At 44.8% G+C, this 26,960-nt stretch overlaps 1 protein-coding gene across 4 annotated transcripts in view; it reads left to right on the top strand.

The window, feature by feature from the left end:
• Positions 1-25,646, top strand: part of wipf3 (WAS/WASL interacting protein family member 3) — a 46,750-nt gene extending 21,104 nt beyond the window's left edge. For 2 of the 4 annotated variants that reach the window (XM_033047359.1, XM_033047352.1), the window contains 6 exons: positions 12,168-12,300; positions 12,801-12,914; positions 13,705-14,505; positions 19,873-20,076; positions 23,008-23,112; positions 25,395-25,646. In XM_033047359.1, the coding sequence (XP_032903250.1) occupies positions 12,851-12,914; positions 13,705-14,505; positions 19,873-20,076; positions 23,008-23,112; positions 25,395-25,435 (1,215 nt within the window). In that variant the 5' untranslated portion in view covers positions 12,168-12,300; positions 12,801-12,850 and the 3' untranslated portion in view covers positions 25,436-25,646. Of the gene's footprint in view, positions 1-11,745; positions 11,834-12,167; positions 12,301-12,800; positions 12,915-13,704; positions 14,506-19,872; positions 20,077-23,007; positions 23,113-25,394 lie in introns of those variants that run through there. The other 2 variants (XM_033047368.1, XM_033047353.1) reach the window with 2 other exon arrangements.
• The last annotated feature ends 1,314 nt before the right edge of the window (positions 25,647-26,960 follow it).

Here is a 26,960-nt window from a genome sequence, read left to right as displayed (position 1 = left end):
AAGTGTGTAGGCCGCAGATAGGTGTCTGTTTTATCATGCCGGCATTGCATCTGAGTGAATAATTATTCAGTAAAGATAAGAATTAAAGCATGAAACAGAGGATCTTGTACTACTCAGCTGTTCACCGTATAATCTTACCGAATCATTATGATAGCTGTCTGCTCCTATTTCATCCATATTAGATGCATTACACTTACCGTTGCTGGGGGGGGGGGGGGGGGGGGGGGGGGGGGGAGGGGGGGGGGGGGGAGGGAGGAGAAGAAGAAACAGCTGTCTTAGTGGAAGGCATTAAGGGCAGGTTGAAGGAAATAGAGAATCAGACAAGACATGGTATTCTCAGTCTCATAGGATTAAAAGTCTTGAGTGTCAGAGTACTTCAGGGTGGAAGTCAGTCCCATCGACCCAACATATCTATGCCGAACAAGATACCCCATATATGCTAGATACCCCATTTGTCCATGCCTGGCCCATATCCCTCTAAATCTTTCCCAGTCAATTACCTGTCCAAAAGTATGTTACATTTTGTATTGTACCTGCCTCAACTACCTCTACCAAGCAGCTCATTCCATTTACTCACCACCATCCGTGTGAAAAGAAAATTGCCCTACAGGTTCCTATTATATCTTTTCCTTCTCGCCTTAAAACTATGCCCTCTATTTCTTGATTCCCCTACCCTGGGAAAAAGGCTGTGCATTCACCTTATCTATCCACCCTCAAAATCACCCCTCAGCCTCCTGTACCCCAATGAATAATGTCCTAGCCTGCCCAAAGTATCAGGGCCTCAAGTCTTACAATAGCCTTCTTAATATTTTCTGCACTCTTTACAGCTTATTGACATCTTTCCTATAGCACGGTGAACAAAACTGAACACAATACTCCAAATGTGGCTGTAAAGGAGTGATAGCTGACACACTGTAACCTTTACTGGTAGTTTATTAAAGCACATGGCACACACGTCCCAGCACTGACTGCATCCAGCCTTCAGGCGTACTGGGACCTAGTGGGAGGAACAAAGGGAGGATACTACAGTTATACTAATATGATGGGGCGTGGTTAGTGGTGATAAGGTAACTACATTATAGGTTGCATGCATAACCCATCTACATCCTTCCCCTTACAATTTAAACAAGTTACAACAGTGGCAGGTTTATTATACAGAACCTGCAAAGCTAAGCATACTCTCCGTAGCGAGCCGGAGGTTTTACAATCCGACCCGAGCGAGTGCGCACAGCACCTTCACCCTCCCCACCTGAAAGAATAGGAGGAGGGACAGGAACAGAAACAGGAGGGGGAGAGAAGGTGGGTGGAGAACCCAGCTTGGAGGGGGAACGGAGAGGCACAGGTGAGCCAGGTGAAACAGTAGGGGTAGAACGAGTGGAAGTGGGGGAGAGAGAAGACCTTGCAGGGGACAACAGAGCCTGGGGAGCAAACCCGGGAGGAGCAGGGGGGGGTACCCGAGGCAAAAGGATCGACCATGGCATGCAGGGAGCAGAGGGTACGATAGTGGAGGAAGGCTCGACACGCGATGGAGGGGTATACGGAATCGCAGGAGGTGGTTTGGGCTCGTTAACCGGCAACAGGTGCTGGCGGCTGCGTCGGTATACAGTTCCTTCGAAATCCACGAGGTAGGACCGTGGCGCGCTGTCAAACCCGACAACGGTGGCAAGTCGGGAATAGCCGGTGGACGTCTGCAAATGGACGACCTGTCCAGGCATCAGTGGCGAAAGAGGGCGGCAGGATTTGTCATGCGAGCGGCGCTGGATCTCGTGCTTCTGGGCAATACGTTGTTTGACATCAGCAGGCTGCCGGACTTTGGGCATCAGGGACTGCTGGGCAATAGGCATCGGAGGGCGGACAACACGGGACATGAGTCGCTGGGCAGGGGATCCCATGGTACTGTCTCTGGAAATGTTCCGAAGATTCAGAAGACCCTGATAGAAATCCCCGTTCGAGAGGCGGGTCTGTTCAAGCAGGTGCTTTGCGCTGCGGACCGCCCGTTCAGCTAGACCGTTGCTCTGAGGGTACTCCGGGCTGCTGGTGAAATGATTAAAGTTCCGCTTTGCAGCAAACGCTCGAAACTCGGCGCTGGTGAACTAGCGTCCGTTGTCTGTCTGCAGCCGGACAGGGGAACCAAACGTGGCAAAGTGACGGCGAAGCTTGCTGATCACCATCTCAGAGGTGATGGCAGGGAGGAGATCCACCTCGAACCAATTCGAGTAAGAGTCTACTAGCACAAGGTATTGCCTCCCGCGCCAGTCGAAAATATCGGCAGCCAGAGAGGACCAGGGCATGTCAGGGGCAGGCTGCTGCAAAAGCGGCTGTCTTTGCTGATGCGGGGCAAGAGAGTTACAGTCCGGACAGGAATCCACCCTGGCCTGGATGTACTTAGCCATGGCCGGCCAGTAGTACTGTTCCTGGGCATGTGAGATAGTGGCATCTGCCCCGGGATGCCCCATGTGGGCGGCTTCAAAATACAAGCCATGCAGCGAAGCAGGGACTACAACTTTGTGTCCTTTGATAATAATGCCGTCCCGGAGGACCAACTCATCGCGGACTAAAAAATAGGGGTGGACGCTGGCAGGCAACGAATTCTGTTTGGTGGGCCACCCGCGCTTGATGACAGCAGCTGCTGCAGGTCGGGGTCGTTAGCGGTATGTGCAACCAAGCACTGTAGTTGCTGTGAAGGGACGAAGTTAACGTTCAGTACCTGTAAGTCCGACTGCTCGAAGGGGTGCCGGTCGCAGGATGTCCGGGGGGCCCGGGACAGTGCATCAGCCACATGCATCTCGGTGCCCCTCTTATATATGATTTTAAAGTCAAAACGCTGTAGCTGCAGCATCATTCGCTGTAGCCTGGCAGGGGCGCAGTGTATAGGTTTGTTCAGTATCGTTACCAGTGGCTGGTGATCCGTCTCAACGGTGAACCTGGTGCCAAATAGGAAGTCCTTAAACTTCGAACACGCGAAAACCACCGCCAGCAGCTCCTTCTCTATCTGAGCATAGCGCTGCTCTGTGTCCGTCATGGTCCTAGAGGCATAGGAGATGGGCAGCAGCGAGTCATCAGCGTGGGGTTGCAGGCAGGCAGCACCCAGTCCAAATCGAGAGGCGTCGCAAGTGACCACGATCGGGCGCAGTAGATCAAAGAACTTCAGGGTAGGTGTGCTGACCAGCCCCGTCTTTAGCAGGTCGAACGCCTGCTGGTGGTGTGGAAATCATGCCCAGGCAATGTCCTTTTTAGTGAGCTGTCTCAGGGGTGCGCTCAATTCACTGAGGTCGGGGATAAACTTCCCCAGGTAATTCACCATACCCAGGAAACGCTGCAGACTGACAACGTCTGTCGGGGCGGGCAGCTCTGAGATGGCGCTGGTCTTTTGCGGGTCTGGCTTCAACCCTTGGGCCGTGAAAATGTGGCCAACGTATGTGACCTCAGGCACCCGGAACTTGCACTTTGACCGATTAAGCTTCAAATTTATCTGCCGAGCACGGTCCAAAATCCGTCGGAGGTTGCGGTCATGTTCGGCCACATCCCTCCCATAGACCAGTATGTCGTCCACAATGATCGCGCAGGGCAGACCTGCAAACAATTGTTCCATAGAACGCTGAAATACCTCGCTGGCGGAGTTGATGCCGAACGGCATCCGTAAAAACTTAAACCTGCCGAAGGGCGTGCTGAACGTGGTCAGGTCCGTGGAGCGTTTGTCCAGGGGTATCTGCCAGAACGAACTTCTGGCATCGAGGACGGAGAACACTGTGGCTTGTCCCACCTGGGCGGCAACATCTTCGACAGTCCTCATGGGGTAGTGGGGCCGTTTAATCGCCATATTCAAGTCCTTGGGGTTGATGCATACCCGTATCTCATTTTTTCCTTTCTTCAACGTGGCGACCATGGTGGAGACCCATTCGGTTGGATCGCTGACAGCCTCCAGCACTCCCATGTTGACCATGTCTTTCAGCATACTCTCCACCTTGCCCTTCATGGCGAACGACACTCTATGGGGTGGACGGATCACAGGCACCACAGATGGGTCAGTCACGATCTTGTACACCAACGGCAGCTTCCCCAACTTGTTGTCAAACAAGTCTGGGTACTCGGATAGTGGATCCATCACAGCTTGCACCTCGTGGACCGTACGGTCAAACGACACCAGACCAAGATCCTGGCATGCCTGGTTGCTCAGCAATGTCACACAGTCACTGTTCAGAATAAAGAAAGACAGGTCCTGGGAAGATTTCTGCAGCACGCAGTGGAAGGTCGCCCTCCCCACAGGTGTTAGTTCCTCTCCCCCATAGGCACGCAAAACAGAGCGATCTGCAATCAGCAGCTCAGTCTTCCTTATCTGGTGGAACAGCTTTGTTGACATTACGTTCACTTTCGCTCCCGTGTCCAGCTTAGCAGAGAAGGACTTGTTGTTTACAGTTATATTCACAGAAGGATCAGGGAGGCGAGATCGGCTGTGGAGGAGAGTGTAAATACTTACATCTCCCGTGGAATAGCTGAGCTCAGAGTCGGGGGCAGCGTCAACAGAGGACTGAGAATCCATCTCGCTATCAACTTGCAGAAGGTTGTTTAGGAGTTGTCTGGGAGCTGAGGGCACTTTCCCACGGGACCGGCAGGCAGCTGCAAAATGGTTCCGTCTCCCACAGAAATTGCAGGTCTTCCCAAGGGCTGGGCACTGTGATTCTGTGGAGTGCACGTAATTGCAGTTTGGACACTTTTTAGATCTCGGGTCCCGGGATGTACGAACGGGCCGCGGTGGAGGGCGAAAGTTGTCCCTCATACGACGTTGTCCAGCAACACCAGTTAGATTTATGGCTCGGCTGTCAGACCCCCTCTGTCCATGCGGAGGGGTGACCACTTCGGCAATGCGGCACGCATGCATTGCCTGAGTCAGGGTTAGGTCAGGCCGTTGCAGCAGGTCGGCACGTAGCTTCTGATCAATCATGCCAGTGACGAGAATGTCTCTGATGAGCTGGTCGCGCATTATTTCAAATCGGCACCGTTGGGCAAGGTGCCGCAGGTCGGCGATGAAGCACTCAACAGGTTCATCCGGCTGTTGCTTGCGTGAGAAGAACCTGGCCCGCTCCAGTACACGGTTGGAGGGCAGGTCACATATCTCCGCGAACTTGCGCAAAAGACATACCGGGTCGTCGGCCGATTCAGCTGGCTCGACCGGCTGCTCGTTGTCATCCAGGACTGCTGGTTCGTAGACAAAGGCTTGAGCTCTCTTCATTGCGTCGGGACCGGCCAGGTTGAGCAGGAGTGAGGCTTTGACCGTGGCTGGGTCGTTCCGGTGCGCAATATTGACGTAGTGAGTGTAGTCCATCACAAAAGTCGACCATCGCTCCGCAATGTCAGCGTCGAAGACAAGGGGAGATGGCTTTCGGCATGAGGATGCCATGTCAAGGGAAACCCAACACTGGGCACTAACGGGGACAAAATAAATGAAAACCGGTAAACGGGAAACGCGAGTTTTAAACTTCTGACGCCATGTAAAGGAGTGATAGCTGACACACTGTAACCTTTACTGGTAGTTTATTACAGCACATGGCACACACGTCCCAGCACTGACTGCATCCAGCCTTCAGGCGTACTGGGACCTAGTGGGAGGAACAAAGGGAGGATACTACAGTTATACTAATATGATGGGGTGTGGTTAGTGGTGATGAGGTAACTACATTATAGGTTGCATGCATAACCCATCTACAGTGGCTTCACCAGAATCTTGTACAACTGTAACATAATGTTGCGACTTCTATTTAATTCCCTGACTGACTGATGTGCCAAAAAAAACCTTCACCACCCTTTCAACCTGTGACACCACTTTCAGGGATCAGTGTACTTGTACTCTCAGATCCCTCTGCTCTACAACACTCCCCAGAGTCCTACTATTCACTGTAAAGGTACCACCCTAGTTTTACTTCCCAAAACATAACACCTCGCTCTTCTGATGTTCTGTCCTTAATCAATATCCTATGCACAGGGATGCAGAGTTAGAAATGGGGGCAGTGAGGCGATGCATGTATTATAATTTGAGTAGATAGTTCATTGTCGGAGGATGTAGGAACACTTTGTGACGTGTCGCTGTTTTGGTTGAACTTGAATGTATTGTCGAGTTTATTGTCATATGCACAAATACTAAAGGTACATGTGGAGGAGGGGGGGGGGGGGGGGGGGGGGGGGGGGGTGTCCTTTATTATGGGTTGTCCGCAATAACAGAATAAGGTAGTATCGTTATATAAGTAGTCGAAACAAAGAACTGCAGTTTCTGGTTAAAACAAAAAAGGACATATAGTGCTGGAGTAACTCAGCAGGTCAGACAACATTTATGGAGAACATGGATGGGTGACGTTTTGGATCGGAACCCTTCATCAGACTCTTGGTCCAGAACTGGGCCTGGAATCCAGGTAAGTTGAAGGCTCTGGCCTACTGGTGGCTGGGGAAGAGGTGAAGATTGGCGGTCAAGGGTTGTGGACTGCCGGAGTGCAGGCAAGGGTTGGTGTAAAGATGGCGGCAGGCAAGGCCGGCACTATGAGCGGTGGGAGAGGTGCAGACAGGCGGTCCTGCAAGCAGCAGGGGCTGCGGTGCACGCCGGGGGCGGCCAGAGCTCCCAGCTTCCGTGTTGGTGGCACCATCCAGGTGTGGTGCACGCTGACAGCAGGTCAGTCTGCTTTAACCAAAATCCAAAAAGTGTTGTTAAAACGAAAGTATGCTCCAAGGGGAGTAAGGGGTGACCATGGCTGACAAAGGACGTCAGGGACAGCATAAAAATAAAAGAGTAGTTGGACCATTGAAGACCGAAAAAGGTGAATTTATTATGGGGAACAAGGAAATGGCAGATGAGTTGAACAGGTACTTTGGATCCGTCTTCACTAAGGAGGACACAAACAATCTTCCTGATATAGTAGTGGATCTGGGGTGACAGAGGAACTGAAGGAAATCCACATTAGGGGGGGGGGGGGGGGGGTGCTGGATAGACTGATGGGACTGAAGGCTGATAAATCCCCAGGGCCTGATGGTCTGCATCCCATGGCTCTTAAGGAAGTGGCTCTAGAAATCGTGGATGCATTGGTGATAATTTTCCAATGTTCCATAGACTCAGGATCAGTTCCTGTGGATTGGAGGGTAGCTAATGTTATCCCACTTTTTAAGAAAGGCAGGAGAGAGAAAAAAGGGAATTATAGACCAGTTAGCCTGACATCGGTGGTGGGGAAGATGCTGGAGTCAATTATAAAAGATGAAATAACCACACATTTGCCATGGCCGTCCGAAGGGGGGGTGCGGAGGATGCGAACGAACCCCCTTTTTTCCCCCTAGAGTAATAAAAAAATTGTGCCGCCACCCCCCCACCGCCATTCAGCCCCGCCCGCACCCCCCCTCATGCCACACCCCTTTTTGAAAAGCTTCGTACGGGCCTGTTTGCATAGCAGTAACAGGATCAGCATGGATTTACGAAGGGGAAATCATGCTTGACTAATCTTCTGGAATTATTTGAGGATGTAACTAGGAAAAAGGACAAGGGAGAGCCAGTGGATGTAGACTACCTGGACTTTCAGAAAGCATTTGATAAGGTCCCACGTAGGAGATTAGTGGGCAAAATTAGGGCACAGGTTATTGGGGGTAGAGTGCTGACATGGATAGAAAATTGGTTGGCAGAGAGGAAACAAAGAGTAGGGATTAACGGGCCCTTTCAGAATGACAGGCAGTGACTAGTGGGGTACCGCAAGGCTCAGTGCTGGGATGCAGCTATTTACAATATACATCAATGATTTGGATGAAGGGATTCAAAGTAATATTAGCAAATTTGCAGATGACACAAAGCTGGGTGTCAGTGTGAACTGTGAGGAGGATGCTATGAGAATGCAGGGTGACTTGGACAGGTTGGGGGACTGGGCAGATGCATGGCAGATGAAGTTTAATGTGGTTAAATGTGAGGTTATCCACTTTGGTATCAAAAACAGGAAGGCAGATTACTATCTAAATGGCGTCAAGTTGGGAAAAGGGGAAGTACAACGGGATCTGGGGGTCCTTGTTCATCAGTCTATGAAAGTAAGCATGCAGATACAGCAGGCAGTGAAGAAAGCGAATGGCATGTTGGCCTTTATAACAAGAGGAGTCAAGTATAGGAGCAAAGAGGTCCTTCTGCAGTTGTACAGGGCCCTAGTGAGACCACACCTGGAGTATTGTGTGCAGTTTTGGTCCCCTAATTTGAGGAAGGACATTCTTGCTATTGAGGGAGTGCAGCGTAGGTTTATAAGGTTAATTCCCAGGATGGCGGGACTGTCATATGCTGAGGGAATGGGGCGGCTAGGCTTGCACACTCTGGAGTTTAGAAGGATGAGAGGGGATCTTATTGAAACATATAAGATTGTTAAGGGTTTGGACATGCTAGAGGCAGGAAATATGTTGCCGATGTTGGGGGAGTCCAGAACCAGGGGCCACAGTTTAAGAATAAGGGGTAAGCCATTTCGAACGGAGACGAGGAAACACTTTTTCTCACAGAGAGTTGTGAGTCTGTGGAATTCTCTGCCTCAGAGGGCGGTTCTCTGGATACTTTCAAGAGAACTAGATATGGCTCTTAAAGATAGCGGAGTCAGGGGATATGGGTAGAAGGCAGGAACGGGGTACTGATTGGGGATGATCAGCCGTGATCACATTGAATGGCGGTGCTGGCTCGAAGGGCCGAATGGCCTACTCCTGCACCTTTTGTCAATTGTCTGTTATATTACGATGTTGCTCATTTTATGTTGAATATCTGCAAAACCCTTCCAGTTAAATCAAATGGTGGCAATAGACAGGGTGGAATACTAGCATGACCAGCTAGAATGACTGCATTTATAATACGTTACTCTACTTGGGGTTCAAGAGCTTCAGATTAGTAATATTATTTTATAAAATGGGTACAACTAATTGAAAAAAAAGTAGTACTAGTTCATTTTCACCATTTTCATGAACTAGTTGGTTTCTTTTGTATGCATACTAGATTTAAGTCTGGATCAAAATCTAAAATGCTTTTAAATTCTATTGAGGTGTGATTAGTGTTTTTGAAAATTAGCATTATAAAACTTTCTTAAAATGTGCCATAATGACCATTTTGATAGTCACACGCGCTCAATTGATGCAATCCACTGATGCAGCAAAATTAAGAATTCAGATCAAGCATGAGCATAAGTATAAATTTTTTAATTGCTATAATCAGTTATATTTCCTTTGAAATATTAGTGAGCACCAATTTAGACATCCATATTACTGAAGAATGGAGTATTGTAGACCTATTCCAAAAGTCACAGTCATAGAGTGAAACAGGCCTTTGGGCCCAACTTGCCCACACCGGCCAACATGTCCCAGCTACACTGGTCCCACCTTGCCCCATATCCCTCCAAACCTGTCCTATCCATGTACCTGTCTACCAGTTTCTTAAACGTTGGGATATCCCTGCCTCAATTACCTCCTCTGGCAGCTTGATCCACACAAGTCGTGGAAGAATTACAGAAATAACAGGGCGAAAAGGAAATTTTGTAGGACTAATCTTTCCCACCATTTCCACCCTTGGCACCTGTAGCAGCAAGAATTGAGCAACTAGATTAACACTAAGTGTTGATAGCAGGAGCAAAAAAAAGTCAGTGATGAAGACATCTGGTAAGTCAAACCAATAATACCATTAGTTGTGCAACATATGTTCCTATTATTAGTTGACATTCAAGTAAGGCGGCTCTGCCAGCATACTCATCATATAACCTGAAAGCAGCAATGGAGGAGATTATGATCTAGCCACAGAACCTTTGTAAACAATACTTTAAAGGAATGAATGGTATAATTAAGGTGTCATAATGAAGTACTGATCTGCAGTGTGGGATGGAGTTAAACATTGGACGGTTGCAATTAAAATGGTTCTTCATGTACAAATGTTAAATAATTTGTTTTCATTTTATCACACATTATTTATCACTGGCTCATCCCCTTGGATTTGTCCCATATGCATAAATTCTTCTCCGTGACAGACAACTCTTGCAAATCAATCCGAACGCATTCAGCAATTGCACATATAAAGCTTTGTTGCTTTTCGATAGCTCTAACCTTCTCATAGAAAAATAAGTGCAGGAGGAGGCCATTCAGCCCTTCGAGCCAGCACCGCCATTCAATATGATCATGGCTGATCATCTAAAATCAGTACCCTGCTCCTGCTTTTTCCCCGTATCTGTTGATTCCTTTAGCCTTAAGAGCTAAATCTAACTCTCTCTTGAAAACATCCAGTGAATTGGACTCCATTGCCTTCTGTGGCAGAGAATTCCACAGATTCACAACTCTCTGGCTGAAGAAGTTTTTCCTCATCTCCGTCCTAAATGGCCTACCCCTTATTCTTAAACTGTGGCCCCTGGTTCTGGACTCCCGCAACATCGGGAACATTTTTCCTGCGTCTAGCATGTCCAATCCTTTAAGAATTGTATATGTTTCTATAAGACCCCTTATCCTAAATTCCAGTGAATACAAGCCCAGTCGACCCATTCTTTCATCATATGTCAGTCCCGCCATCCCGGGAATTAACCTGGTGAACCGACGCTGCACTCCCTCAATAGCAATAATGTACTTCCTCAAATTAAGAAACCAAAATTGCACACAATATTCCAGGTGCAGTCTCAACTGCAGGATCTCCTTGCTCCTAAACTCAAATCCTCTCACAATGAAAGCCAACATGCCATTATCTTTCTTCACTGCCTGCTTTACCTGCATGCTTACTTTCAGTGACTGATGTACAAACACACCCAGGTTCTGACACCATCTGACACCTTTCAGATAATCTGCCTGTTTTTGCCACCAAAGTGGATAACCTCACAGTCGCAGGCACTTTTAAGTGCACATTTTGATTACTTTCCATTCTACCATAGAGATATAAAGTCTATAATAGACTATTTGTATTTCTATGATTCTACAGACCTTGGTTGGGAACCTGGGGCTCACCAAAATTGTTCCCAATTGGGTTCTGCACCTCCTAAGAACTCCCCGGCGCTAGGACAATCCCTCCACAACCCCCATCCCCCCCCCCCCCCCCCCATCTCTCCCCCCCCCCCCCCCTCCGACTCATCATTATCCACATTAAGGATTAAATGAAAATAATAAATTCTTTAACTTTTTGAATATCTCATAATTACAGATTAATGAACTGAACTAGAACTGGGACTATGTAAGTAATGTGTGAACAGCAGAACAAGAAAGAAAGCTATTGAGTTGACAGAATTCTAGATTAATTCATTGCTAGAATAGTTAACAATCCATACACTACCCCCAATGCCATGTGCTCTAATTTTGCACACTAATCTCTTGTGTGGGAACTTGTCAAAGGCTTTTTGAAAGTCCAGATAAGTTGCAAGTTTAACATTTTACTATGACAACTGAGGAATTTAAATTACATTTGGAATTTGTAAGGGAAAATCTGTAATAATTTGTGATAAAACATATGATTATTGAACTGTTATAAAACCAATTGGGTTCACTAATATCCTCCAGGAAGGGAAATCTGCCATACCTGCCTGCTGTGAACGCATGCTTTCAGATTCCACCAGCTAATTGATGATTTGTGGCAGCACCCGGTGGTTGGGCCACTAGCTACACAAACCCTCAGCAGTCGGTCACGTGACTGGGCAATGGCAGGGAGGAGTTGTCAAAGGGTATAGGGGTGTGTCCTGGTGTATATAACGAACCCCGGGACAACCCTCTCTTCTCTCTCTCTTACTTCGAGCTGACCCCTTCTCTCCAGGGGTGAGTGTCCTTCCACCTCAGCAGGGGCTCAGCTCGAGTTCACGAGGCAACAGCCTTGCAGCAGCAACAACAACTTTATGTGAGAGGACCAACGTGCATGTATAACAAACTTTTTATTCCTGAATAAAGTAACCCATTTGTTCACCACGTTTGTTGCCTCTACAGATTCACTATTCTTAGAGTAGACTGGGGGAGGCGAAGAAAGAAGGGGAACTGGGTGGGGAAATTCCACTACCCATTTAAAAGTGTTCTTTAAGGCAATTTAACTACTGATCAGAGAATATGCAGAAACACAGTAGTTTTAATCAATTTCAGATTCAAGACACTAGGCTTGTTTTGTTTTTGCATTTTCAATGTAGTTAACTTTTATTGTGGGAACATTAAAAGTCATAATGGATTATGTAATTCCTTAGGTTTATGGGGAGTTTCCCAAACACCACAAGGATGAAGAACATGGGCGGCCTGCGTTGTTAGAAGATATCCACACTGGAGTGCGGTTGAAAAAGGTGACACAGATCAATGACAGAAGTGCTCCAATCATTGATAGTAAGTACTGCCAAGTTCGTTCGATGTTATCATACGCAACTCTGCTTTTGTACACTTAAAAGAAAAATCAAATTAAAACTCCCAGGCCTCGTGTAGTTATGTGTAAAATAAAAAGATGATCATGTTTTATACACATGGCTTGATTAATTTGGTATGAAACTTCATTGAGGTATATTTATCTAACGATAAATATTTGCTTTGATTTCAGTCAATGTAAATAATAGTTTTTTATGCTGACAATACCAAAAGAGATGGTAATGTGTTTGATCAGAAATTTCTAAACATAATCTTGTTTTTTAATTCAAATAATTGTTTGGAAATTGTGTAGAATTGTCTCCCTAGATAAATTATGCTCATACTTTGAGAAAATTATTTGTATTTTATCGGAATGTTTCTTTTATAAATGTGGGCTTTTGTTGCAACCATGAAGGCATTTCTGACAGGTGTCTACTATAAAATAATGTAACAAATGTTCTGCATTTATTTGTATTTTCCAATAGAACCAACGAGTAGCAATGGTACAGTGGGTGGAGCAGCAGCATCAACTGCTATGGGTGGCTTGTTTCAGGGAGGGTTTCCTGTGCTCAGACCTACTGGACAGAGAGATACTTCAGGTAGTCCTGTAGAATACTTTGTTTGGGCTAGATTTATGGAATGGTGTGGAAACTCACTTGCGTGGAGCTCATTGAGGTAATTTGTGTGCTTGCCAACATTATGTGTTCCTATGTTAAGCGCCTTGAGTATTAGAAAGGCGCTATATAAATCCCATCCATTATTATTATTATGTCTGCTGGATAGAGTTAAGAGAAATTAATTTTGTTTAAACCAAAGGAGAGACACCAGAGTGTATCCTTGTGTTCACAGGAGATGTATAACTTTTCCATCCATTGATCTCTTTGAAATATTACCTATACTGCCAAAATCAAGGCAGTTTAATGGAATGTCTAAAACAGCCCATATATATTTTATTTAGGAATTTTTAGGAACAATTAGCAAGAGTTATATTTCAACCAATCTGAATTCATCCCACGTTGAGGGGTGTTGTATTTAAAACACTGCAAAAAACACCCTATTCAGTTATTGATTAGGACATGAAACAGAATTGGAATAATCCTGGAATGCACATAATTATTATAATGTATTAAAGTTTTTGGATATAAAAACAGAGCATGCCAACCTTCTTTAAAATTGTCAATGGAGTGTGAATTTCAATTCAGTTTGTATTTTTCTTGGTTTGGAATCTGTTCTTCATTTCAATAGAAATACGAAGTCTTCACAATTGGGTGAAAATCTTTGATATTTTTCATTGTCTTCCATTGCAACATAAAAAGCAATTAATTTTACAGTTAATAAAAATAAAATGGTAATGATTTCAAAACACTCACATGTGATTGTTAATTTCAGAACGAGTTTCCAAGCCAGCTCATCTACATTTTGGACTAAAAACACAAGCGGCAAGATACCCAGTCCAGAATAACAGTGGCAGAAATGTTCGAAGTACATCTAATCAATCTAATTGTCCAGAATCTACTGATGTATCTAAAGTTCAAAAGGCACTTCCAGGGCGACCTGTTGTGTCCACGTTTGCACCTCCTCCCCTTCCTCTCATGCCTCCCTGTCAGGGTAAATCTCCACTGCACTGTACTTCTCCAACACTCTCACATTCTTTCAATAAACCTACAAAATCAACACTAACATCACAAGGTCCTCCACTTCCACCTCAAAGCAGTAAACCATCAAAATTTCAATACATACAGCCACCACCACCACCACCACCACCACCATCACCTCCGCTACCACCACCTCCACCTTCCCATAATTTTCAAGAACAAGCTTCAGATTTCTCATTTCCTGCCCCACCTCCACCTATATTTTGCACAGAAGACTGTACAGATTTCCTTCCCCTCCCTCCACCTCCATTACCTCCATCCCCTTGTAGTGTGTCTCATGGAAAAGCTGAAAGCCCTCTACCACCACCCCCTCCACCACCACTACCACCTTTATTCAGCAATCTAGAAATTCCTCCACCTTTGCCCCCAAAACTGCCAAACTTTTCCAACAGACCAAGTACAAATTCTATGTCTACTCTTCCTCCTCCACTGCCATCAGTGTTTCCTTATGGTCATCCAGGCTCAGCCTCATCATCTGGTCAAATGTCATATACAACCCAAGTATCTGCAAGGGAAGCCACATCTAGATCTGGAGGTAAGAGATGTTAAGGTATACAGCAACCATCCTCTAATGGTCCTGTATCTTATGTCATCATAACGCAATCTGTAATAGCTACAATTCAGTAAATATAATGATCTGATTTACTTCATAAATTAGGTATAGCAGTTAACATCACAAGAGTTTTATGCATGTGGGATAGTAATGTTAAACATGGTGTGGTTGGGAAAAGCAACATTCTGTAATAAAATCAACCTATTTTAAAGAATTCCACGTGAATATGAGAAAGTTTCACAGAACTATCAGTCTGATGTTGAGTCCCGAGCATTAAGCTAGCACTGAAGCAATCTTAAGTGTTCATTACAATAGACAATAGGTGCAGGAGTAGGCCCTTCGAGCCAGCACTGCCATTCAACGTGATCATGACTGATCATCCACAATCAGTACCCCGTTCCTGCCTTCTCACCATATCCCCACAATATCTTTCAGAGCTCTATCTAACTCTCTCTTGGAAGCATCCAGGGAATTGGCCTCCACTGCCTTCTGAGGCAGAGAATTTCACAGATTCACAACTCTCTGGGAAACCATTACTGAATGGTTTCAGCAGATCATCAGGTCCGTTGAGCAAAAAAACAGCCGGTGCAGGGTAGGGTTATATCGTTCTTATCTACCTACAGGATTAGGATAAAACAGCAGAAAAAAAAGGAAGAGCTAGTTAGATAAAATAGTTGCATTAATGGTTTTAAAAGATACTAGACCAAGTGCGGACCCATTGGGTCTGTTCCCCCAACGCGTGTTTGCGAGGGGGGGGGGGCATGGCGGCATGCGCCGTCACACACACTAACTACCCCCCTTGATATTATATTAATATTATTAATTTGCTCCTTTTACCCCATAACTGCCCTATCCACTGACGCATAGCCCCCAACATGCAGGCGCGTCTAGAAAGGGAGGGGGGGGGGGGTAGAGAGTGAGGGCAGAGAGAGAACGTGGAGAGACAGAGAGAGGCAGAGACAGAAGGGCAGGAGACAGAGGGAGAGGGGTGGTGGAGGGAAGGAGGAGAGGGAAGGTGGGTGAGGAGGGGAGGGAGAGGTGGAAGGAGAGGGGAAGAGAGAGAGAGGGGCTGAGAGGGGGGGAGGGGGGAGAGGGGGTGAGAAGGAAGGGGAAGAGGTGGGGGTAAGGGATGGGGGAGGTGAAGGGAAGGTGGTAGGGGATAGATGGAGGGGATGGGGGTTTAGGGGAGGGAGGGTGTGGGAGGGCAGGGGGTTTGGGGAGAGGAAGGGGGGAGAGAGGGAGGGGGTGAGAGGGAGGGGGAGAGAGAGAGAGAGAGAGAGTGAGAGAGAGAGAGGGGGTGAGAGAGAGAGAGAGAGAGAGAGAGGGGGAGAGAGAGGATGAAAGAAAGAGAGAGAGGAGAGGTGCAGGGCGGCAGCCCGAGCCCGAGGCACGGAGCGATCTGAGGACGGTGAAAATCAGCGGGGGGACCGGCCGATCATGGCTTCCGCCAGCGTGACAGAGCCAGGCCGGGGGGACGACAGACGATCGTGTATAGGATCTTTGGTAGAGAGGAGAGAGGGAGGAAGGAGGAGGAGATGAGAAGTGGGGGGGGGGGGGGGAGCCGGGCTGCCAAATGAAGAGAGAGAGAGAGAAGCGGCTTCTGACTCTGGAAACCCACAGCTGGAATGAGCGCGCAGGGCTTCACGAGCTGCGCCAACAATGATGAGAATGTTCAGCACGTGATCCTATAGCGGAACGGAGCTGTAGAATGTTTGTTCTGCAGAACCTATGGGGAGTAGATTCAGCGCGTGAGGAGTCGCTGGCCCGTGATCTGTAGAACAAAGAAGCTATAGCGGAATGGAGCTGTAGAATCTTTGTTCTGCAGAACTTTCTTGATCTTTCTGCGCCTTTAATCCACAGTGGCTGGGGGGTAGGGCCTGGAGGCATGTGGGCCTGGATTGGTGGGCATGTGGGCATTGTGACGTCAGCAGCTGGCAAGCGGCGTTTATATTTTTATATTTAAAAATTGAGTTTTGTGATCAATTTTATTCAAAATCTGGGGAAATAATTGACCAAGGAGTGGATTTCTGAACTCATAAGTTAAATCCCTACCGAAATTGTAAAAATCTCTGCGTTTTTGCGTCTGGTTTTCGAGGAGATACGATTCACATGCAAAATAACACACACACACATCCACACACACACACAGAGTTTTAAACGTATACTAGACCAAGTGCAGACGTGCGTTTGCGGGGGGGGGGGGGGGGGGCAGCATGTGGCGTCACACACACTAACTACCATCCCGCACACATGCTAACTACCCAGCTTGATATTATATTAATATTATTAATTTGTTCCTTTTACCCCATAACCGCCTTATCCACTGACGTATAGCCCCCAACTCGCAGGCGCGTCTAGAGAGAGGGGGGGGGGGGTAAAGAGTGAGGGCAGAGAGAGAATGGGGAGAGACAGAGAGAGAGGCAGAGACAGAAGATCAAGAGACAGAGGGAGATGGGGGTGAGGGGGGGAGGAAGGGAGAGGGAGATGGGGAGAGAGTGGGGAAGGGAGAGAGAGGGGGATTAGGATGGGGGGAGGAGGAGAGCTGGGGGCGGGTGTAGGTGGAGACAGGGGAAGGCGGTGGTAGAGGGGGGAGAGGAGAGGGGAAGAGGGTAATGTGAAAGGGGTGGGGGAGGAGAGGGGAGGGGAGAGGTGGAGAGATAGTGGGGGAGAGAGAGGAGATGCTGCGCGCGTCTCATGAACCAAAGCTGTTGGAGGAGAGGAGCGTGCTTCGTCACACACACTAAGCACCCACCCCCACAAACAGATGAGAGCATCTGCTTGAATGGAGAGAGCGTGCCGGCCCCACAAACAGTCACACACACACGGGCAGGCGGGATTTCGCCCCAGAAGCAGGTCGGTCGGGCACAGTTGCTAGAAGCTGAAAAACTGCGTCTGTGGTTCTGGCAACAGCCGGCGTTCTGCTCTGTCTGGGGGGAGAGGGCGAGTGGGGATGAAGGGGGAGAGGAAGGGGAGAATGGGGGAGAGAGGTGAAGTGGGGGGAGGGGAGGGGGGGGTTTGGAGCGGGCGGGCGGGAGTTGAGCTGTGGGAGGCGTGGCGTGAGCGTACCTGGCATGGTGCGGGCAGCGGGGGGGTGTGGGGGGTGGAGGAGAGCCAGGCTGCCAAATGAAGAGAGAGAGAGAGAGAGAGAGAAGCGGCTTCAGACTCTGTAAACCCACAGCTGGAATGAGCGCGCAAGGCGTCACGAGCTGCGCCAACAGTGATGATAAGGTTCAGCGCGTGAGGAGTCGCTGCCCCGAGATGTGTAGAACAGAGAAGCTACAGCAGAACGGAGCTGTAGAATGTTTGTTCTGCAGAGGTTTCTCGATCTCTCTGCGCCTTTAATCCACAGTGGTGGGGGGGCGGGGCCTGGAGGCAGGTGGGCCTGGATTGGTCGGCATGTGGCATTGTGACGTCAGCAGCTCGTGAGTCCCGTTTAGATTTTAAAATGAGTTAGTGGGGGGAGGAGGATTTTATTTAAAAATGTGTACATAAAAATGTCTAAATGTAATGAGGAGTGAATTAGTGAATGTAAAAGTGAAATCGCTAGCGAAATGGAAAAAATCTCGGAGTTTCAGCGTGTGGTTTTGGCGGACCAAGGAATCAAAGGGCAAAAATCTATTCTGAAAAAATATCTGAAAATCGAATCTGACACACCCACAAACACACACACAGAGTTTTAATATATAGATAGATAGATATATTAGAGTCATCTCTCAGGACCGAAAGTCTTCATTCAAAGTATCAAAATTGAGGAGACTGTTGATGCATGATTTTTCAAAATCCTCATGACTGAGGTGCTTGGAGCATATGTAGGTGGGAACTGCAGATGCTGGAGGAAATGTAGGAATGTGTAAGAAGGAACTGCAGATGCTGGTTTAAATCGCAGATAGACACAAAATGATGGAGTAACTCAGCGGTAAACGGAAAATAAATATCAACTGCTGGAGTAAACCAGCATCTGCAGTTCCTTCTTACACATTTCATCTGCTCCACTGTGAAATCTCCTCAAGGTATGTCTACTTTGAAGAAGTTCTCCTCCTCTCTCCAACGAGAGTTCTGCAACGTCCTCTCTCGCTGCTCCCCTTCTGTGATTCCTCCTGCTCTCCAACTATGTTTTAACCCAGACTCACTACCATAGATCTTTCATTCATTTGTTCTATATCTCTCGTTTCACTTTCCCGTGACTTTCAGTCTGAAGAAGGGTCTCGACCTGAAACGTCACCCATTCCTTCCCTCCAGAGATGCTGCTTGTCCTGCTGAGTTACTCCAGTATTTTGTGTCTATCTTAGATTGGAGGTGATATATTTGTATGGAACTGTAGTTACACCACATCTTAACCACCTCCAGAATTAAGTAAATGTTGCAGGGTTGTGGCAGATATTTAGCTAACATATTTAATTGAAAGCAGATTTCATACATCAGATTTAACCTCAACCTCAATCTAACCAAACAATCAAAGTTATCAATTCCGCAAGAGAAACTAATTGCTTAACTGGGATAGTCTGGATCAAGGATGCATAAAGTTAGAATTATAACTAAGCCATTCAGTGGGAAAGAAGAACACTTTTTTTGAAAACACTGAGACATCTCAAACGCCTGCGAAAAACAGTAGAAACAAGGCAAATTGTAAACTTTAATTTATTGACAGATTTTTGGTTAACTTGAGTTAAATTTAAAATACAGATCTGTCATGATGTGAGCGACCCTCACCTTTTTCTGGTAATTTGCTTTGTGTATTTTTTAATGAATAAAACTGATTCAATTTACCTGTATAAATGTGCTTTACAAATATACTCTTGAAAGCAAGACTAATTTTTCTCCATTTATATAGAGCCCTACTGAAAGCACATCTGGTATTTTGGATAGGGAGGCAGACTTGTGATAGAAAGTGCAGCAAAGGTTCACTAGATTGATTCCTGTGGTGGAATGTGTGTATCATGAAGAAACATAATAACCTCAATCAATGTAAAAATCTCAATGAAACACTAAATTTATACAGCTTGACAGAGTATGTGTGGGGATTTTATTTCTAGGGTGGCTAAAATCGAGAATCGTTCTCAAAATAATGAGTTAGCCGTTCAGAATACTCAAGGCAAGGGATCAATAGTAAGTCCGGGATTGATAGATGTTAAGTGAATGGGGCAGAGAAGGAAAGTAGCCTTAAGTTTAATAAAACTAAATCAGCCATGATTTTGTTGAAAGGTAGAGCAAGCATGAAAGTATGGAATATCTACTCCAGTTATTCCAAATGTTCATATTGCAGTGTATGTAGATTATAATATCTGTGATCAATTCTGCTGTTATATTGATTTGTAGTTGATTTGAAATGCAACAAATTCTGTTTTCTAGTGCACAATGGTAGTGGAAAACTATCATCACCTCCTCTTCCACCATTCAGGTCATCCAGTACAGAGGTTACAGGCAGAAACCAGCATTCACCCAGCTCAATTCGGACACCTACATACTCTGTGCTACCACCACCCCCTCCACCACCACCGCCTTTACCACTGAAAAATCGACCCGGACTTATTTGTGTACAGCCACAGGCATATGGTAAATATAAAAACTGTTTTGTCTTTCAGCAGTTGAGCGTTATGATTCAACTAAGTCTAAAACTAAAATGTACAATTTTTGCTCACATTGAAAGTGGTGGAGAAAGATATGTTGGATACAGAGGCAGGTGGGGATTTGGGAACTCTATCTTTGTTCCATCTGAAGGGAAGAGGAGCGAGAGCAGAACTACGGGACACAGAGGAGATGCGGGTGAGGTATTCATCTATGGCAGCAGGAAGGGAAACTACTTTCAGTGAGGAAAGAACATCTTGAATGTCCGTGAATGGAAAATCTCATCTTGGGAGAAGATGTGGAGATAGAGAAATTGAGAGTGGAGGATATTGTCTTTGCAAGAGGCAGCATGGGGGAGGTGCAGTCCAGGTAACTGGGACTGTGGGTTTATAGTGGATGCCAGTCGATAGTCTGTTCTCTGTGATGAAGCCAAAAAGATCAAGAGAGGGGAGAGAGGTATCAGAGATTTTCCTTTACTGCTGACTGCTGGTTCTGGGCCTAAATCTACTAGGCTGTGGGCCGAGCATCAAAAATGTGTCTAGAAATCAGTTTTCGTGACCCAAGTCACCAAATTACATGAAATTTTCCACAGATTTAGATGAAATATAATTGAGAAGGATATCATAACTCGTCATTTCCGAAAGTTGCACATTAATTATTTAAACTAATTAGAAAATGAGATCGGGAAAGTAAGCTCCATCTAGTGGCCAATGCCCATATTACACGATGGGCAGCCTGTTTCCGTGTTGCAGTCCTTTTAAACTATATATCATTATACCGCTATATATTCCAGGTAGTAATATAGGTATAATAATATAATATATTATTATACCTATATATATTCCAGATAGTAATATAAGTATAATAATATTATATTTATATAAATATATTATATTATATTATATTATATTATATTATTATAACTATATATATTCCAGATAGTAATATAGGTATAATAATATAATATTATTATACCTATATATATTCCAGATAGTAATATAGGTATAATAATAGGTATAATAACATATTTAGGTATAATAATATTCTATTATATATTATTATACCTATATATATTCCAGATATTTGTGTACAGCCACAGGCATATGGTAAATATTATTATAACTATGTCTATTTCAGATAGTAATATAGGTATAATAATATAATATTATACCTATATATATTTCAGGTAGTAATATAGGTATAATAAATATATTATTATACCTATATATATTCCAGATAGATATATTCCTCCGTTTCCTGGAAACCCCCCCCCTCCCCCGCGCCCACGGAGAAGATCCGCGGCTCCGCGTTCGCGAATCGGCAGCTTATTAAATTGAGACCGCGGCTTCTATGTTAAATACATAGGCCCCGCGATCGGAGCACCTTTTCCCGGTAAGTTATCGCAGGCAGCTCTGAGATTAGATGATTAAAACTTATTACTCTACAACAAGCTGGCATTAGTGAAAATGTTTAATTTACCTTGTTATTGATACATAGAGTTTAGGCCCTCAACCATGAATGAATAAGTGAATGAATGAATGAGTGAATGAATGAGTGAATGAATAAGTGAATGAATGAGTGAATGGATGAGAGAATAAGTGAGTGAGTGAGTGAATGAATGAATGAATGAATGAATGAATGAAGGAATGAAGGAATGAATGAGTGAGTGAATGAATGAGTGAATGTACAGCCTCCAAATCTCATTTTTTCACATTATAAAGGGTGCAATTAAATTAATTAAAGTCCATACAGATTAATTTCCATAAATTCAGACTTTAGATCTTACATTAGTTTGAGTTGATTCTCAGCTGGGACTTTGCTTTCAAGACTTTCTTCCACTTCTATCCACTTAGCTGCACATTTTTCAGACTTCTTAATGCTTTTCTCACTAAATTCAATTACCCTGCTGCAAGTTTCCACGACAAAAAACCTTCATCTGAATCTCCAGTAAAACAGGCATCAGTGAAGCCCTCTCAGCTAATGATGTGTGCTAGCCTGAAACAAAGCGTGTGATTGGCCAACTGGCAGACAACTCAATGTTAAACGTGATTTGATTGGACTAAAAATACCCGAAATTTTTCCAGTTTTTCTCTAATTTAATAAAAATGTGCAAGTCTTGTTCATGACGAGTTTCAGGGGTGATTTATATAATTTTTTTACACGATATGTGAAAATTTCATGTAGTTCTGTGACTTGGGTCACGAAATACTGGAATAAAGCTCCTCGGCCCGCAGCCTATACCCACCTGATTGAGAACAGTAGAAGCAGTGTATTTTTGGTTGCCTGGTGAAAACAACCACCAACTATCCAGGATTTCATCTGTACTAACACTGGGAAATTCAGCTTTGTGTCCAACTGGAATTTCTCACTGTTCATTTTATACCCAAAAAAGGTATTAAAACGTGGCAAATTAAATTAATATTTCTTCAGAATCTAAAGGAACTGTCAGCTCCACTTTGTATGAGCAGTTATCAGTATGTTACTCAACTGTCGCAATGCTTATTACAAGTAGAAAATTATAAATATGAAAATTGCACTCGCCACTGAAAATTTTAAAGACCGTATTTCAGAAAAAATTAATACAATGTTGCACAAATGATCTTAATATTTTATCAACATTTGAAGAATATGGAATGATCAGGCAACATTAACTAAAAATAAAAGGATCGATTCTATCCTCCCTCTCAAAAGATGGTGATTTAGGTTTTATCTGGCTACTTTCAAGTTTCTATAGTTTCAAGTCTCCACTGAAATTACTGGAATTAATTGGAAACCCTATGAAATTTAACTGAGCATCATGCATATTTCGCCTAATTTAATCTAACTTTTAACTGAAATGGCACCTGAAAAATATTTAAACTAAATGAATGAATTAGATCATTTCCTCTATCTAATGTTTAATTAATTGTTTATATTCAGCTGATGACTTTGAATCCAAGTATAATTTTCATTCAGTTGAAGACCTTCCACCTCCAGATGAATACAAATCATTTTCCAGGACATATCCCAGCAGGCAGCCCCGAGGTAAGCCCTTTGCTGTTAGTTCAGCTTTTCTCTGACTACTAATGTCAATAGGGGTAATGTTATTCCAACACGCTTGTTCAATAGGTAGTAAAACCGAGTGGTATGTATTGGGTTGTTTCTGTTGAGCTACAATTATGCTTTTCTGCAGTATTTTCAGAAATTTACTGTCACTAATTCAAAATATAGTTCTGATCCCAGGAAAGACAGATATTGTAAACTGAGAAATGGAAAGTAAGAATAAACCCTTAAGCATAATGGTGTAGAATGAAGATCAATGCTTCTGTTTAAGCATTTATGGGAAGGCATATTTTAAGCAATCCTGGTTGTGATCCGGCTTGAAAAAGAATGGAGCCGTAAATACAACTCCAACACATTTTTGCATTGATGGGTCCAAAATAGAGAAGTAATTTCTACTGCAAGCTCATTTCTTAATTCTGGTGAAGCTAGGCGTTTTCCAGATTTGAGGCTCACTTTTCCATAGGTCCAGGAGCGGAAAACACGGGGGGGGGGCAGAGGGGACACGACCCCCCCGTGGTTTTGAGAGGTGGGGGACATCCCCCCCAAGTTTTTGTAATCCGAATTTTAAAACCCGGTGAAATCTCCGCTTTCCGTGAGACAGTAGGGGTGGGACTGGTGATCGAGGGCGCCGATTGGACGAGAGATACGTCGGTCAGCAGGCAATGGGGGCGGGACATGTTGATTCAGCACGATGATTGGAGGAGGGAGGAGTGGGGGGGGGGGGGTGGGACTGAGGATGGAGTGCGGTGATTGGAGAAGGGAGACGTGGCACAGATCTGCGTCTCATCTGCAGCCAGGATCGATCCTGACCGGGTCTCCGGCGCTGTCCCGAGTGCCCCCCCCCCCCCATGGGTGGTCAGAGAGATCGGCAGCAAAGATCCTCCGCTATAGGATCTTTGGTTGGTAGTCAGATGGGCGCGGTGTCCCCAGGCCCACAGCCAGCGCAGAGAAGCAGCGCTAAACCCAGCTCATCTCTGCCTGTCCCGCCAGGTGAGCCTACAGCCCTTCCTGGACTTGCGGGAAATATGGTCAGCGCGGAGAAGCAGTGCTGGTGTCCAGTCAGGGCTGTAGTTAACCCGGTGAGACAGGCAGAGTTGAGCTGCATTTATCGCTGGATTGAGCCTCCGAAGCCTCGCGCGTGTGTGTGAGTGTGCGCATGCGCGCGTGGCCGCTAAAAAAATTGTGTCCCCCGGTCCCCTCCATGTTTTGATAGCGAGTTCCGCTCTTGCATAGGTCGGTCGTAAGTGTGAATTTGTAATTATGATCCTACAGCCTACCCCCCTAGTCTAGTTCAGTAAAATACTGAGTCAAGCACTGGAACAACTATTCTTTATTCAACCCAAATACAAACAAACTCCCTATACAATACCTAACCACCGCTGGTCCGATACTTGTCTCTACTCGTTCAAGTCCTTCAGCCTCATGCGAGCAGACACCTCCAGCAGGTCACATGACCCCAAGTGCACCTCCAGAAGACCGACTCCGATCCTCATGGGGTTCACTCTTTTATAGGCCATTGGACCCGTGGCATGAAACTATATGGTGGGGGGGGGGCAACCCCTACAAGCCAATCACACATATCAATCACATTATACAGTTATTGACAGTTCCCTAACCCAATTACAAAGTATCCCATTACAATGTTTCTACAGAAGCTTCTAGAAGGAAGTCTGTTAACTAAAGTAATGAAACATTTTCCCAGGTTGTATAAACAATTCAAACACGTTTCACACTTTAACCAATCATCAAACAGCAGCACAAACACTCTGCAACATTATTAACAATACCTTTTTACACCCCCTTCTATAACCAATCCCCACTATGCATTTTCAGACCTCCTTATCTCTTTCTGCAACCCTCATACATATTAACAAAGTAAGGACATCTGGACCTTTCCTTATCCTCAACAGCCATCCAGGGTCCTTGGAGCCGTGACTCCCATCTTGCAACTTTCACAGAAAGAGGCCAAGCATGCCTTGCAAATACAAAGATCCTCCATATTGTGACCTCTTTAATTTAGCCAGTATTAACAGATTCTTATCCATAGTGCCCTTGTTTCCTTTGGAGTCATGTGGGGTTGGTCACATTCTTTTGAGCAAGTTGTTGCCAAGGATGATTGGTGCTGTGAAATGTGGTAATTAAACATCTCACTCCCTGTCGCTACTCAATTTCAATAAATTGGAATTTAACTATTGCCACTTGAAGAATAAAGTAAAAGGAAGGAACCAGATTTCTAACTATTATCTTTTTTCCCCGTTCTTCAGCTAGCCAAAAAGGTCATCGGACTACAACTCCATTAAGATGAAATATTTGTTATACGTGATTCAGGGTCCACCTTTACTATTACCTGGAGGACAGCATGCAACTGGAATGGAGGGAGCTTCCACTTCTTGTTTAGAATAAAGCTTTCTCAGGTGGCTGAAAATATACATGCTTCTTAACAGTGGCAACATTGTTTTATTGTCCATCCACATGCTTTCATAATAGGCAATTAAAAAATATTATGCCTATATAAACGTGTCATTGCAATTCTTTCACACTCAACTGCTGTCTGGAAAGGTTAACTTTGTTAAATATGTTCACTTGCCTTTAAGTTGGTTCAGAAATCTAAGTGCTTGCCATTGAACTGAGAAAAAGATGCTGAAAATTTCAAACATTTCCACAGATAAAGCATTTGACTAAAGTTTCATGTTGTTTACTTTAGCGACTATGTAGTTTGATTTTGGCCATAAGGTTAAACAATTATCAATTTAAAGGGGCTTGGGCTCACCATAATAATTTGCCTGTATGTATTCCTTTTTTTTACAATGCCTGTAATTATGTCATGCATTAATCTAAATTTCTTTCATATGGTACATTTGAAATTATATGTGAATAGCAGTGTCACGTGTACTGTAACTGGACCATAACTGAATGCAGGTGAATAACTTCTCCAATCTCATGTTGTAATCAGGTAAAGGGAAGTTAAAAAATATATTTTTTCTTCAATCTTTGATGTTAAAATCATTAAATGTTGATCATGTGGTACCTGTTAAATATTACCAATTTTCTGGAGGCTAAGGACACTGCAAATCATCAGTGATAGTAAAGATATTGGCTGTTTCTCTGAACCATGGCATACTCATCATTCTCCTCCACCCCTTCTCCTCCAGTAACATACCATAGGGTTCTATTTTTCCTTTTGACAACATTATGGTCATTCTTACCCAGAGCAAAAACAATTTCTATCATCAAAAACTTGTAATAATGTCAGGCTGCTGCAAAGGCTAACCTCTAGCAACCATATCCATGTTACTAAGTTAGCTTCAGAAAGCATCCAGTTCCTTTCCTACACTCTCCAAAATCTATTGACTTCACATTTGACTCTGCCATCAGAGTGCCATCAACTGCTGCCTCAATGTCATTCTCACCTGATTTAATTTTTTTAAAGCAAGAAACAGAGCTATAATAATATCCAGAGCAAAGTGGACTACCCCAGATGGAAAAGACAGTAAATGGGAAATTTATTTTATATGAATCACATTTACAAGAGACCATTCAGTCCACTGCACTGAAAAAAGCACTCTCAATCTAAACACACTTTTTTTGACATGTTTTTCAGCTACATACCTAGGTAATGTGTTCAAAATCAGTATCAAAATCAGCGGTAGAGAGGAAGATGGAAGCGAAAAAGCCTGAAATCTTGTGGCCTAAATCCTGCCAGAGGAAAGAGTGGGAGACCATTAACACTGACCTCGTCCATCTTCTGGAAGGATTGAAGGGATGTGTGGAAAGAAAACTGGAGAAGATGGGAGACACCATATACAACTATGGGGCGGAGGGATTTGGGG

Source organism: Amblyraja radiata, chromosome 2 (genome assembly GCF_010909765.2).
Source record: "Amblyraja radiata isolate CabotCenter1 chromosome 2, sAmbRad1.1.pri, whole genome shotgun sequence".
Classification (NCBI taxonomy): Eukaryota; Metazoa; Chordata; class Chondrichthyes; order Rajiformes; family Rajidae; genus Amblyraja; species Amblyraja radiata.
The sequence above is the reverse complement of the archived record's forward strand: the minus strand, read 5'-3'. Positions and strand labels throughout refer to the sequence as shown.